A 15,602-nucleotide genomic window follows, 5' to 3' on the forward strand; every position below is an offset into this window, starting at 1 on the left:
TTTGAAACATATTCTTGGTTATTTCGGTAAAGTCACAATAAAATTCTCACTAGAAGGGAAACAATAAAATAATAAATATATAAAACAATAACATATTTTTATTATTTTATTGTTTCCCTTCTAGTGAGAATTTTATTGTTTTATATTTTTATTATTTTATTGTTTCCCTTCTACGTGACTTTACCGAAAGAACCAAGAATATGAATCCCTGCAGTCACGAAAGCTTTAAATCGATTTGAAGCATGTTTTATATATTTTTGGGGGGGGGAGGCAGAGCTTTGTGACGTCATATTTTAGGGGGGGTCTGACTTTTTGTGACGCCGTGTGACGAAGGGGGGGGGGTCAATAAACGACCAAAATCGCGTGACGTCATTTATGGACGGCCCCCTAACACCTCGCCACTGCGGCGAGAGAGGGCAACTTTTGGACCGGTGCGTATCAATCAATGATCGTTATAATAATTTACAACAACAAACAAAAAAAATCGTTGCAAACGTTTACGTGCTCATTGTGCCGCGCAAAAGGCTGGAGGATATTCGCGAGGATGTGGGCGAGAGGCGTCGTGGGGAGGTGGACCTGAGGCGCTCCCTGGCGGAGCTGGCGCGCGAGTCCCGGCAGACGCGTGGCCACCTCGAGGATCAGGCGGCGGCGCTGCAGCTCCTCCACGCCGAGATGCGACAGCTCATCCGCAGGAGCGACGTCGAGGCCAGATCAGCTGTGAGCACCAACAGCAGCGGCAGTAGTACCATGACCACGGGGTGGTGGTGGTGGTGGGGCATAACTCAATTGTGTCACAGAGGTGGGGGGCATAACTCAATTGTGTCACAGAAGGAACCTTGCTGTCAACGAACGATGAGACGCGGTGTACATTAGGGATGAGTTTTGGATTTTGAAATCTTCTGATGTTAGAGAGAGAAAATGTTAAAGACGAGTTTGGATCTCTTTTTAACATTGATTAATTAATTAATTAAAGTGTCTTCGTGCGAACAAATGTGGCGTCCTCCCCCCAATTCTACGTGACCCCACTTTTGGAGAGAAGAGCGAGAGCGTAGAATTACAGGACAACAATGGATTTTACTTCACAGCTCTCTACTCCCCACTACGTAGCCCCGTAACCTTTAACAACCGGTTATACATGGTGGTCACCCATCCAAACACTGTCTAGGCTCATGCCTGATTCGTCTACGAGATCTGAAGAGATGGGTTAATTATATACCCAGGAAAATATTTGAATCTCCAGATTTTTTTGGAGTGCGTTTGTATGTAATGTATGTATTACAGGATACTGGCATTATTTGATTTGTAAAGATCTGTTTGAACATAGTAACACCTGTATGATTGATGGAAAGGGTAACGCCTATTCTTTTTTAATCATCTTGATACTGGCAAAAGGGGCTCGTAGAATTAATAAGGGATATAATTTAAAAACCATCGTAAATGTGTTGTACTCAGAGATAACCAAAGCTTGAAAATTTATAATTTTGTACCCCTAAAAGGAAAAATGTGGATACATTGACATTGCTTGGACTGATCCAGTCTTTTAAATGTAAATGAAAGCTTCAATGCTCCTTACCGATGATCATACATGGAACCATTTAGCGCCAATCCTCAAGTCCATACATTGACTTTCCTTTCTTGGCCTCAGAACAACTTGCGGCATCTCTCATCTCGATTGATTTCTTTTGGTTGCAATTTCTACGTAATATTAAAACCAATAACTAAACCTTCTCTAAATGCACCTGCTTTACTTCAGGTGGAGACGTTGCAGAGAATAAGTGGAGAAAGGCACGTGACGGAGTACTCCAGCAATCATTTGAAAAGCATGCTTGAGCACAGGTACAAACGTGCAGCATTAATTGCTGCTCGAAAACGAATTCTATTAAGTTCATTACTTTGACAATAAAATTGATTACATCTTCGTTACGATTAAAAAGCAGATTCCAACACGAATTTGTCATTTGCTTCCCGATGCTACAGACTAGCAGACCGACTGGCATTAACCCACACCAGTCTTAGCCACGTTATTTTGAGTAAATCTATGATGGATTTAATGGGTTGGTATATTGCGTGCCGTAAAACATTTCGTGAATGTAGATTTTAAAACAATATATTTGGTGTGATTGGTGTGTAATACACAAGGTTAACCATCATTTTCTGCATGATTATTATTTGTTTCTTATTTTTCGTAGGTTTTCTGATATCCACAATGCATTGCTAGATATTCGAAACAAGCAGGCAATGGTGGAATCTGAAAAAAGAAGTCTGATTCAGACTATGGAGGCAAGGTAAGTATCGATATACACACATATATACGTGTATATAGCTCAAACTTGATATTACAGACGTAATGGTGCAATGATTAGTTGGTTGATATAGATATTGAACCTACATTTTGCTGTATATACTTCGAATCAAGCGTGTAGGACCTGACTGTTGAATTCGTATGCCTTGTATGTAACAGATTTACATGCCAACTGCTGTCACTAGAGGCTGCTACAGTCATCACAATATACCAAAAAAGATTCTTGAATACAACCTCTGACCCAAAATCTTTATAATTCATCAAATCGCAAGGGATACACATTACATGAAACTTTATATACATAAATATCCACTTTTAGTTATTAATTCTGACCGCTGCTAAGGGCATTTGAGTACTTTCAAAGTTGTCATTCCATGTATTTTGCACCGAATCACAGCATTTCAACAAGACTTCTTCCACTGAATAACTGAGGTAACCTTCCATTTCTCTTCAATGTTCACGTGGATGATGATTTAATGATTGTACCATGTCTCTAATTTGTCTTTGGGATAGCACTGAAACTCTAGTACTGCACAAAACTCTTCACAATTGAATACCATATTATTCCAAGTTATAACCAGTGACTTGAACACATGAGAACAACATTGCCGAGATACATTGTATCCCCATTTGTGACAAAACATATTAGCGGTTTGCCAATCGTCCCTAAATTTTCTGTCAATAGTTTCTGGTAAAATCAAAGCATTAAGTACAACATCAGCAGCGACCATTTAGATGGATACAGCGTCTAAATCGGACCGCATCTCAAGACGCTGCACAGAAACAGCATGCCAATGGTAATGTCTCTGCCATGGATATCTCTACCCATCACCAGGCTGAATGAACTGAGCACAGCCCAAGTGGAGCACGACCGCAGGCACGCGGAGACGCTACAGGCCCTGCGCGGACACATAGAGGAGCGACAGCAGGAGACGGAGGGACAGGGGGCGCTCATGCAGGTATTTGGTGTCGCATCAAATGCAACGTCGTGCTCCCCTACATCACACAATGATACGTTACGTTTTGTACAATGTTCTACTGCAACATCTAAATTGTTCTATTTGGCTGTTCAATTGTGTCCGACATTGTCCTATCTCGGAAGCCAAGCAGGGTTGACTTTGGATAGTGATTGGATGGGTGACCACCTTGCACAAAAGACAGGTGTAATGGGCTATACGTGAACATATTATACATATTTTAATACAAATATAATTTACAGCCCGTTGTCTTTCACTACTGGATGCAGATCTCCCTGTGCCATCTCAGTCATGGGGTTTCGACCATTCTTCACCGTGTTGGTTAGTGCATAGCGGTTGAGGAGGTACCTAGGACCAGCTCAAATATAATTTGCCACTGACATTAGATGTGGCCAGGAATACAACTCAGGTGGCTGGTTTCGTAGCGCAGTGCACTAATTACTGTACCAAAACTCTACCCCAAATTAATGCCCGCAAAACTATACCTCTTGGTTAAACTTCAAAGTGATTGCCTTAACTTTGAAGCGTTTACTATGTAGCCATGCAATGTACCTCTTTAAATGGAAATTTGTAGAATCTGGCCAGGGTTTCAGTTCGTGTGACATTATTTAAATGAATAGGCCGTACTGAATTGCAATGAATCTCAGCATGCATTTCTGATGCCAGAAGTATTAAAAAGTTGTATTATTTTTGTAGGTCACGGTTGTTGGGCCTTGAGGGCTTACACTCCGGAGAATGTGGTGTAATATGGTGCTCTGTGTGGGTGTCAGGAGTGCTTTTATGTAAAGGTGCAAGAACAACACTTCAGTCATAGCTCTACTTCAGTGTGCAGCGGCAGAAGCCACGTAGTTTATTTTTTTTTACAAGATGAGTCCTCAGCTATTTGAATTATAACTGCATACAACTTTAAATATACAATTCGCACTTGACTGCAACATGAAAATGTGATTGAATTGTTTCATGTAACATTTCACACGTTTAACACATCACCAGAAATATAATTTTAGTTATTTTTTTATGAATCATTGGAATAATTTTAAAGTAATACTTTGAAGGATTTATGAAGGGAAAAAATCATAGCATTCTTTATTTTTCGTGTTAAACCTAGAATTATAATCTACCATATACTGTTAACCATTGGCATCCAAAGCACGCAACATGAACCTTAAAGTACGTTTGATGAATTCAGCATTGACAATGATCAATAGTCCATACAAATCTCAAATGAAAAAATAGCTGAGGGCATGTTCACATATGTTGTTGCATCAAATAATTTAACTTCAATCAATAACAGCACCCTCTAGCCTATGAGAGGTGTAAGTAATAAAAAAAAGTAACCATTAAATTAACCTGCTTTGGAACGCGCTTGTTTTGATTAAATCCGGCCTGCAAAGGTCAAAGTGGCGAAATGAAAGCCGCTTTGAAGGTCGAAGTGGCAATTAAAAGACGCCAGGAAGGTGGAAGCTATATCACGGTTCGCCATTCGCACTTGAATATTTTTTTTTTATTCCCACGCATCGTGATAACGCAGCTAACGAAGCGGGAAACAAATTAATTGGTGAATAGTGAAGGCGCGTGCCATTGGAGAGGGCGTTACATCAATACCTCATTCAACTTCATGCATTCTCAATGTATTCCTTATTCTACCTCTCAATGTATTGTAATAACAAGTACGAACCTCTTTGCGCTTCCTTGGGAACATTTCAGCTTTTGTTTCATTTTCTTTCGCAGTGTCCATGTTAGTGATCCATGAACCATAGAAGCTAATATGCACTGACTGCAAATTTCTTCTTTACCAAATACATTACTGGTATGTTGCTTTTCGTTATCAAGTTCACTTGTCAAAAGAATACTTCGGTTGTGTCCTTACAACCGATATCTTCAATTTGTTGGCACGGGAATAATCCAAAATGAAATGTTCACACGTCTCAGGGAAAGCTTTCAGAGATGGTGGACGAGGTGAGCGGGAAGATTGTTTCTAAGGAAATTAAGATGCGGGAGGAGGCTCTACAGAGGTTCCTGGCGATCGAGAAGGTAGCTATGCCAAAGTGCACAGCAAAACCCAACGCTGACAATCTCCGTAAATTATGAAGAAGAAACTTAACTCGACGAAACAGTTAATGCTGGCTGTAGAAATAAAACTAATAATTAATAAACAAAAATAGATTTGGAGCCAATAGGATTGGTCCTCCCATTGGGCCTTGTTGTACGATATCACCATCCCGCGTATATAATGCACACACACAGCCTTGTTTTAAATCAAATCAAGGGTCATAATTGTGGCCATATTCATTTAGACAGCAGCACAACAATGAGTTCCATCTTCTTTACAAATCATTAGTACAGTGAAGCTACTTTCGCCTACTGCTGCCTTGTGCCTCTGAGGCTTTAAGCCGTCCGTGATCACTGTGGAGACAATCTGGCACTACCTAAGGACGTCAATGAATGTGCACAACAAAGCAAAGGAGAAGTCAGACTGCAAAGTACATTATAAATCACTTGGTTTTTCATAGCTCAGATTACATAATCGAATTTAAAATGGCAGCTAAAATGAATTAACGTATTTTTGAGCTTATTAAATGCATAATACTGACGTAATTGTTGTGTCCAGCGCATGAGAGCTCTGGAATGTGGGCAGATGGCTTTTGAGAAAGGCCTTCGGCAAGACAACGAGAAGCGGCTGACGGCACTGCAGCGGCTACACCAGCAGGAGCTGACGGCTCTTCGTGATCTGCAGAAGGTACCAGCGACCGGCGCAATTTGATGCTAAATAAGGCAGAAAAAATGATGCACATGCGTGGCAAATGACAAGCTTTCCAATACGTATTTGCCCCCAGAAAAATCTGGTAATTAATTCGAGATAATAGCATTCCCTTCTGAGTCGCCAAATGATATGATCTCACAATTGGGTATCATGGAGAGACGAGGCACGCATGGCATTTGACGCTATTATTGCCTTGGCCGAAAAGTCTTAGCCATTACCACTGGGTTTTTATCGCCAAAATTTGGGTCTCCATTAATCATTTAGCGCAGTTTTTTTCATTGGAGGGTAATTCCATAATAGCAAGGCAACTTCATGCTAAAGTTTTGTTATTGGATCGTCTTTAGGAGAGCTATCGTGACCTTCCCTGTTACAGACGTACAGACACATACCCAGGTTGCGTGTTCTGGGCTGTCCGACACGACCTTGACGATTTTTTAATGAGAAAAGGCTTGAAAGGCATGGCAAAGTGTCCCTATTAGCAACACAATTCTTTACTTGCATTTCAGTTGTGATTAATCGTCTGTCCTCGAGTTATTGTGACCCGATGTTAGAGACAGATAAATGGACAGACAGACGGACAGAGCTAATGCATTAATGCATTCAACCTTCGTTGGAGAGAACTAAAAAGCATTGTTCAATTTGGAGCACTTATTATAAATACTCTGATAATAATATTTTCAATGGGTGGCACGGTCGTTAACGCACAGCGCTATGAACTCGAGAGCATGAGTATGATTCCCGGTTACGGCTAATATCAGTACAAGTGACATCTGAAGCAGTGCTGGGTCTACCCTTCAAAAACCCAAACAGGAGAGTGTGGTGAAGTATGGTCAAACACCCCCTATGGCTAACACAGCATGGGGAGGCATTCATTCATGAGTGCATTGACAAAGGACGAGGACACCCACTGCTGAGATTCCACAAATTGGTCTGCATTTTATCACCCCTGGAGAGATAATGACTTGAATGAACTCCTGTGACCTTCCAACTGTGAGATGATTATTCTGCCGCATCATGGAAAGCGACATTTACAGTATTGACGCTGTTGGCCTCCAGCAGTTTAATCTTGCATTACGAAATGTGTGCAAACCATAGTCGTGATCGTGAAAGTTAAACTGATCACGGCAGGCATTACAAATGGTAAAGTTTCTCTTCAAGCATAAACTCACTGAGTGGCAGAACGTTATATACAGCATGAACACATGGTGAATGTGACGGTAGCGCGCAACATTTTCTTCCAAAGAACAGCTTGTCTAAACCTTCCGAGTGCTGTGTGTGAGGTGGAGAGCAACAGCATAATGCAACAGTACCGCAAGATGGATGAAGACGTCGCACGACTCGCGAGCAACCTTGACCGAAGCAGACACGAGCTGAGAAAAGTCGTCAAGGCAGAGATAATGAAAAGGTATCGTTTGCAATGAGCCCTTTCTCTCTCTCTCTCTGACTCCACCCTCCAAAACATCGCAGGTGACCTCGAACATTGACATCTCTCGCGAAACGATTGCATCGTTTGCATGTAATCAGTGCTTCATTTCAGCCAACAAAAAGTTCAAGAACGCCTTTGCAGCATTCTAGCACGACACATCTATCCGTCATTATGGTCCTTTAAAAAAAAATGTTCATCAGAGTGTAGCAAAAAGAGGATGGAATGGTTACAATGGATAGGCGTAACTTGGACTCTGGCGGTCGTCATGATGGCGACCGCTTGTGTTGCGATCGAAACGTCGTAGTTTTTTGTTACTTTGTTATTTTCTTTGAACCTATCTACGTGACTTTACCGAAAGACCCAAAGAATATGAACTACAGGTGCTCTGTGATACCACCTAGTCAATATTGCACGTGCTAAATTAGCTCTTTATCCATCTGTGCATCATTTATGAATAGATGCTTAAACTAATACCTAAACCACAACAGGTATTGTAATTTATAATATATAATTATACCCAGCAAAATTATATATTATTTATTGTTTAATTAATGTTAAGCTCTCTGATATACTGTACCTTTACTCAATGTGGTTATTCAACTTTTAAAGCCTTATATCCTTATTCAGCTATTCAGAATCTTAAAATGAAGTGATGTCAGTTTTTGCTCCAGTAACTGTGAATTGTACTGTGCTTTCTTATTCTCTATGGTAGAGATTCTCAAGTTAAAGAGCTGCAGAAGAAAACCAATGAGTTGAAGGAACATCTTCAAGTTGCGATAACAGCCCTGCAGCAGGCGATAAGTGGGACCCAGCAGAGAATAGGCCAAGAGACAGAACGTGTAAGATGCAATGTATTCATAACCAGTTCATGAAGCCTGTCTTCACCAGGCAAACGTTTTGAACAAATATAATTAACCTGATATGATTTTTTTTAAAATCTGTGGTAAGACACTAACTACTCCAAAAGTTTGTATTTTTCCACAAAAAAAACACACAAAAATTGTTAACGACTTGATTCAACTTCTTATATTTAAAGACAGACCCATCGGAAACCACTGAATTTAAATATTCCGGGTTTTTTTGTTATTGGAAAGAACAAATATTCATGAACTTAATACTCTGTAAAGGGAAGCTCCTATCTTTTACCATTTTCGAGGTGTATTTTTTCGTTAAAAACCGCTTTAATCCGAAATGTCTCAAAAACAATAAAAGATAGAACAATGGTTCTCCCTTTAATTATATTTGTTGTTTAACGTGCTATCAAACGAAAAAAAGCACCACAATCTTATATTTAACGGTTTCTGAATGACACGCACAAACATGTTTATGGGGAACTTTCCTTCTGATCTATAACTGATCATCAATTATCACTCGATTTCTACACTTCTGATTGCATCTCTTGTATTTCTACATTGCTGATTGAATATCTTGTAACGCAGAGACACAATCTGTTCATGTGCAGGTAGGTGCTAGGTGGAATATTACGTCGTAGGATTGTGAGAGGCGGTGGCAGTTTGTGGAGGCCTTCATCGAGCAGTGCATTGACCGTGGCTAACGATGAAGCAATCATTATCAACACATTTCACATATTATTTTAACAGGATGACAACCTTATAAGTTGACCTCAATTATGTTTCGCTCAACTTTTATCCCATTCAAGTTCTGTTGTCCTATTCGTGGGTTCGCTTTGATAATAGCGCCCTCTGCAGACTAAACAGTGGGCGTGAAGGAGGGCGGAATATTTTATTTTACACCCATGTGGATGGCTCAAAAACAGTGAGCGTACACTTAACAATGATGTAAATCAGTCATTATAGGCTGTGCGCCCAAGCATGCCACTGCCAGTAGCCCTCCTTTCATATCAGGTGGTCACGTCGAGGTTGGTGAGCGAGCCAGTGTAACAGCTTCAGGTGTTGCTCGGTGAATATCTAAAATTTCGATTTAAAGCTTTCGTGACTGCAATGATTCATCTTCTTTGGTTCTTTCGGTAAAGTCACGTAGAATGAGAATAAAATAATAAATTGATAAAATAAAATAACACAATAATATTCTCACGACGTTTCGGCCACAACACAAGCGGCCTTCATCAGGTGAAGGGGGCGAGACTGTCTGGTAGGACAGCGCTGGAGTGAGTCAGCGCTGTCCTACCAGACAGTCTCGCCCCCTTCACCTGATGAAGGCCGCTTGTGTTGTGGCCGAAACGTCGTGAGAATATTATTGTGTTATTTTATTTTATCAATTTATTATTTTATTCTCATTCTACGTGACTTTACCGAAAGAACCAAAGAAGAGAAATATCTAAAATGTTGCCAGTATTTTGACAGGGTGGGCAGCGGTGTTACGCCGTCCATCGTTTGAAATCGGTGACTGCAGTCGCACTTGAAGGTCATTCTTAATCTTCCATCGGGATAGGAGCTGGCTGCCTCTGCCATGCAAATGTTCTGATGCGGTTCAATTACAGATCATTGTTTGCGCAGCAAAGCGGAACCCGGGAACCTTTTATGCGGCGTCGGCAAAAAGAGTACTTGTTAGGAACGCCAGCCTTGTCCCAGGTTGCTCTCCACTGAGCCTCTGGATTGAGTGAGGGCGTTTCAAGAGCTTGCGCTTAATTCTTAAGTGGATTGCTGTGCTTTAATCTTGACGTTTGGAGATTTCCAAAGGGTTAGCTACGATGTGGGTATAGACGTGGAGATGTTTGTGCATCTCTTACAATTCAGCAGACCATAAATAAAAATCACACATTATTGAAATCCAGAGGCTAAAAGCCTTGACTGTAATTTCATAGGTTCTCGTCGATTAGACTTGGATTGTGAAGCCGGTATAGGTTCACCTCTCATGAATCGCATGTATAATTGTGCACTCTGTAACTAAAAGGGTCCTAAAAAAACCATTTCGCACAACTATGGAGAGCCAGGTGGATATTATTATTATGATTTAAGATCAGGCAATGGTGACCGGAGATTGTACCCCGAGCCCCCACGTGCACAGCAGAACACGAGGGATGTCCCAAATTGAAATGTTGGGCCCTCTTCTGGACCAAGGAATTCAGCTGCGGTGCTGTGACGTGGAGGGTGTCCTCTGATCGCTATTGCAGCTGTTGTCGAGTCGCCCACGTCTCCGGAGGACAGAACACAACGCAGAGTACCTACTCATCGTCTCCGAACTTAATTATATTTTTTATTTCTGTTGTCTGTTTAGCCGACCCCCCCCCCCCCTCCCGAAAGGATTCACGACGGGAGGAGATGGGACGGGGCGGACCAGCTACAATTGCCTAAAAATTTAGGGGTTTTTTTTAATACATATTGGATTCATACCCGATACAGCCAATTAGTAAGGTTTGTCACCTAACCAAATCTGGCTGTCGCCTGATGAAGCTCGTTGTAACTACTGGCGAAACGTCGTGTTCAGATTATAAATGTTGTGCTCTCCAACACACCGGTTTGCTGTACTAGTAACGAATTGGCATGCTCTTTTTTCGTGACAAACCTTATTAAATGGCTGTGTCGGGTGGTGGCGGGTGTAACGACACATTTATATTTACGCGATATAACCCCCCCCCCCAACAGCCCCCCCCCCCCATATTATGGATTCCCACCGCTTTGTGCAAACGCGCCCGTTGTTGTTGTTGTCGTCGTTGTTGTTGTTGTTGTCGTCATTGTTGTTGCTGTACTGGGGGATTGCAGCTCGCCGCCACGATGACACGCGACATGCACGACTCGGCTGGCAGGAGCTCTCGGGTCCTGGCAGACGTCGACTCCCGGCTCGTCGCCCTCGCCTTGAGGGCTGCCGAGCACGAGGAGAGGTTTGAACAAATAACCGAGGAAGTGAGTTCACGTTGACACCCCCCTACCCCCCGTCAACCTCTCGAAGCGCGCGATGCCATTTAACGCCGTCTGTAATTCACCCTCCCCGTTGTGGCAGCTGGCACGGGGTGGTGGTGGTGGTGGTGCTGTAAACAGGCAGTGTTGCCAGTGGAAGGGGCATTTATGAGAGAGGCATCGTTGCACCGAACGGGAACGCTTTTTTTCTGTTGCTAAATGGATTTGGAGGTGTGCCAAAACCATTAGCTCAGAAAACACGCCTCTGGCTCAGTATGTTTGACACGATTTTCACTTTCCCCCCCCCAATCCCTCCACAAAGCAATGACTCATGCACACTCACACTGCTACTACTGCTTATGTCACTACTGGTGGTTGTGGTTGTGGATTGGTTGCAAGACGATTAAGCAAATCAGTGGCAATAGGTTAAGCCCGACTCTTAAGTGTACAAACATAATTTTAAAACCATGTGTTCCAAATGATTACGTATGAACCCATGTTTTTTATTTTATCTTCTACAAATGTATGAGTTACAAACTTTGTACTGAATCGGACCAGTAATGGAAATTCAGAGCACCATAAACCAGAGTCAGCAAGTTTCTTAATAAGCGTAACCATTAACTCTCGTATGTGTGTTCCGTGTCTCTCTGAGGTGTGTGTTTCGTGTTGTACCGAAACATACACCTCAGCAGATAGACGCAGCACAACCATGAAACCCCTACACAGTAGTAGGTGTACATTTTTGTGCATGGTGATTAAAAGAAAGCAATTTAATATTGTGCACGACAAATGCACAACACGGAACCTCCATTACTTTTGAGCGATCAAAATTGTTTTTAAAAAACACACGTTGACTCAGTGTGCATTGTCCATCCTTGCATTGTCCAGCGCATCGAGGAGGTCAAGGACCTGCGCAACAGCCTCGTGCGGCTGCAGGGAGAGGTGAGGACTTTGCTCCGGTCAGAGTGGACAGAAACGAACGTGCGGAGACGCAGCTTCGTTAAAAGAGGAGACGGCTTTGCAACGAGCTCACCGCTCAACCGCTGGGGTCTCTACCAAACTGTCAGGTGACCACGAAAAGGGGTAGAATAAATGTTTTACAATTGGGAAATGGCAGAGTAATGAGATGCCGAGCAAGCACGGATGAGTTTCTGAAATGTATTCCTGTGTTGCGGAAACGGTTCCCGTGCAGAGAGTTTGATAGTGTCAGCTCAGTGACCTAGAATTGTAAAAATCAATGATACGGTGGTATTGCGCCTGACTGGACTGAATCCAGCTCTGAGCTCATTCAAATATTATCAAAGGCAAAATAGAAGAGTTAGCATTCAAGCGCAGTTAGACATCGCCATCTGCAGTACAGGGCAAGTAAAACGGTTCCTGGTCTGTTATGTTGATGTGAAATGGCCCAAGGTATCTTGGTGTAAGTTTTTCCCTGATTGAACATTGATATTTGTATCGGTAGCAGGTTCTAACGACAAGGATGATGCTTGTAGCATAATTAACAGAATAAAAGATTAATAAAAATTATGATTCTAAAAGTGAGTGTGGTTTAAAAAAAAAATATTTCAATATTCCTAAGTGTAAAAAAATGCACATTCTCAAGCATGTTTTTCAGTAAAGAGGCACTAACAAATTTTTTTTAAAATAAAGTATTGTATCTACATGCGAATGTGATCCTAGATGAGGCACACCATTATTAATAATTGCAGGACAATTATTGTCAGCCTGCTGAAGTGCAATTATTGGATTTGTACCATTTTACAAGCATTGATCTTGAGCAATGTTTCCTGATCTTTCACCTTTTCCTTTTTCTCACTGTCAATAATACCATATCCAACTTACAATGGCACCGTTATCGAGAGCAGCGTTTGTTCGTCGGGTTATTCAAAGAGATGTAGGCAGCAGAGTCAGCACAAGGTCACAATAAAATGCCATGTCACTTGGTCGGTAATATCTCTTCATTAAACAATTTTATCAAGAGAAGTTAGCATACCAAGTTTAGCACATCACGTGTGTGTACGTTCGTGCATGTGTATTCACGAAGAGTGTAGTGAGTCACTCATACAGAGATGCAATGATTTCTTGTCCTTCACGACTGTAATTTGATTCCAGGAACATTTGATGTTTCATCAATTGTTTCCGTCTCCTTTACACTATTTCATAACATTGCCATCTTGTTTGTACAATGTAGTTAATTATATCGTCCTAAATGTTGCACGAGTATAACATTTACATGTTAAAAGGTAATGGTATAGCCCTGCAGTATCTTGTTCACGCTCCCATCAGCAGAAGACCCTCCAACAGAGGGAGCTCTAGATACCTTTTAGAGAGCATTTGGCCTCTTGTTCCACGCAGGCCATTCGTTTTTGAATAGTCATGAGCACAAGTTAAATGTGATTACATATTAGATTCATATTGTGAGTTTTGAGAATTGGTATTGTTGAATGGATGCATCGTTACACCCGTAATATGCAAGGGTAAATAATTATACTTGAGTATATTACACACATTCATTTTCTGCTTCGGATACCTCAAAATGTAAAGTTATGAGCACCCGCGAGAGAGGGAGAGAGAGAGAGCGAGAGAGTGACTCTCATGAGCACGGGAGTTGTTCTCAACTCCCTACGTGTGTGAACAAAAAGCACCAGTTCCACAGGCGCAAGATACACACGTGTGAGTTTGATACGGTGCCATTTCAGGTGGCTGCAATGGAAGCAAAAGCTGTTAAACCACCGAAGAAAGGCGTCTCCCAACCACCACGTTGATCCCACGTCAATCCGCGTCCACGTACGCTAAGGCGCTGCTTTGTTGCTCATTAAGGTACTCAAACTGTCCTCCATAATCTACACAGAATTTGCAGCGTTTTGTCAGTCCCTTGTTGGATGATGGCCTTGGCATTCCGTGTCCATCACGAGTGTTTTTTTTTACCTTCGCCGCGCTGGTTACTGTGCGGATTGGTGAAGTGGGTGGGGGGGGCGCGGCAGGACCGGTTCAGATATAACTTGCCACTGATGTTAGCCGTGGCCGGCAATGGTGGTGAGATGTTAACTACCTCGCTTGCTATACAGGATGTCGTGGGTTCGATCCCAACCCTGACACCTGTATATTTGGAGTTTGCAAGTTCTCAACATGCGTTTAGAGTATTTTGTTGCTGTTAATTTCCACATGATAAGCCACTTCGTTGTCATTTGTGGCCAGGTCGCTTCTGAAAAAGAGCTGTTTAGCTCAGTGGGCCTTACCTGGTAAAAATAGAAAAAAGTATAAAGTAATATTTTTAACTTCTTTCGCACCATACGTAACCAACCGTACTAATTGGAGGTGCGAGTAACAACTCAGGTGACCAGGTTCATATCAATTATTGATTTAAAGCTTTCGTGACTGCAAGGATCCATACTCTTTGGTTCTATTCGGTAAAGTCACGTAGGTAAAAAATAAAACAAAAATCACGACGTTTCGGCCACAACACAAGCGGCCTTCATGATGAAGGCCACTTGATGATGAAGTGGCCTTAACGTCGTGATTTTTGTTGTTTTATTTTTTACCTACATGACTTTACCGAATAGAACCAAAGAGTAAGGTTCATATCATTTCTTTAGAACTGTTTTTTGCGTTTAGTTTGTTGTCCTTCCCCCACACCTCCAATTAACACGGCTGGCAACGTTCGGTGCAAACGAAGTTCAGCATACATGCATACATATCGCAGTGAGTGAATGACTCTGCTCCCCTCCCAACTCTACCCCAGACGTCTTATCCTGCGATGATTCAACAAAAGATGAGAATGAATTACGGGTTGATAATTTTATCAGAAATAATTACTGATAAAAAATATATTGGGCCAAAAGTAAAATGATGTGTGTATAATGTCCTGAATCGTTTCGCTAGAGATTGGTGAATGAAACAATATATTGAAATTGAATATAGTACTATTTCCTTCACGAATCACACTGGTTTGTTTCTTGTACACTCGTGTAATTTAATAAACTGTTCAACAGTAAAGTACAAATATTGACTCCGAAATGTGTCCTTGCATAAACACGTGTGCGAATCAGACTTCGTATGGCTGCAATCAGACTTCGCATGGCTTAATACAAACAACATCCAATTTTTGTCGAATTTTTTTATTTATTTCTATTTTACAAGGTAAGGCCCACTGAAGTATATAGCTCTTTTCAGAAGCGACCTGACCACAAATGATAGCTCAATGAAGTGGCTCATCATGTGGAAATGTACAGTAGCCAAACACTCTAAATGCACGACTAAATGTGGAGGGAAAAGCCGGAGAAAAATCCACACGACCACAGGAAGAACATACAAA

General features: G+C 41.7%; 1 protein-coding gene across 1 annotated transcript; it reads left to right on the forward strand.

Moving 5' to 3' along the window:
* The first annotated feature begins 129 nt into the window (after positions 1-129).
* Positions 130-15,493, forward strand: CCDC154 (coiled-coil domain containing 154). The gene is made up of 11 exons (XM_032974352.2): positions 130-717; positions 1,754-1,836; positions 2,190-2,285; positions 3,138-3,261; positions 5,212-5,313; positions 5,891-6,019; positions 7,324-7,448; positions 8,182-8,308; positions 11,153-11,293; positions 12,176-12,229; positions 13,987-15,493. Exons 1-11 carry the CDS (start codon positions 376-378, stop codon positions 14,050-14,052), a joined length of 1,389 nt encoding a protein of 462 aa, XP_032830243.2. The 5' UTR covers positions 130-375; the 3' UTR covers positions 14,053-15,493.
* Positions 15,494-15,602: the final 109 nt, after the last annotated feature.

This window comes from Petromyzon marinus, chromosome 3 (genome assembly GCF_048934315.1).
Source record: "Petromyzon marinus isolate PM22_M1 ecotype Great Lakes invasive population chromosome 3, UKy_Petmar_22M1.pri1.0, whole genome shotgun sequence".
Classification (NCBI taxonomy): Eukaryota; Metazoa; Chordata; class Hyperoartia; order Petromyzontiformes; family Petromyzontidae; genus Petromyzon; species Petromyzon marinus.

What these genes read in the sequence shown, in the direction of transcription:
- CCDC154 (XM_032974352.2), top strand. Translation starts at nt 376, where the DNA reads ATGGACGGCCCCCTAACACCTCGCCACTGCGGCGAGAGAGGGCAACTT. An exon ending in ACGTCGAGGCCAGATCAGCT is followed by an intron (nt 718 to 1,753) that starts GTGAGCACCAAC and finishes GCTTTACTTCAG; the next exon opens with GTGGAGACGTTGCAGAGAAT. An exon ending in TCGTGCGGCTGCAGGGAGAG is followed by an intron (nt 12,230 to 13,986) that starts GTGAGGACTTTG and finishes GTGCCATTTCAG; the next exon opens with GTGGCTGCAATGGAAGCAAA.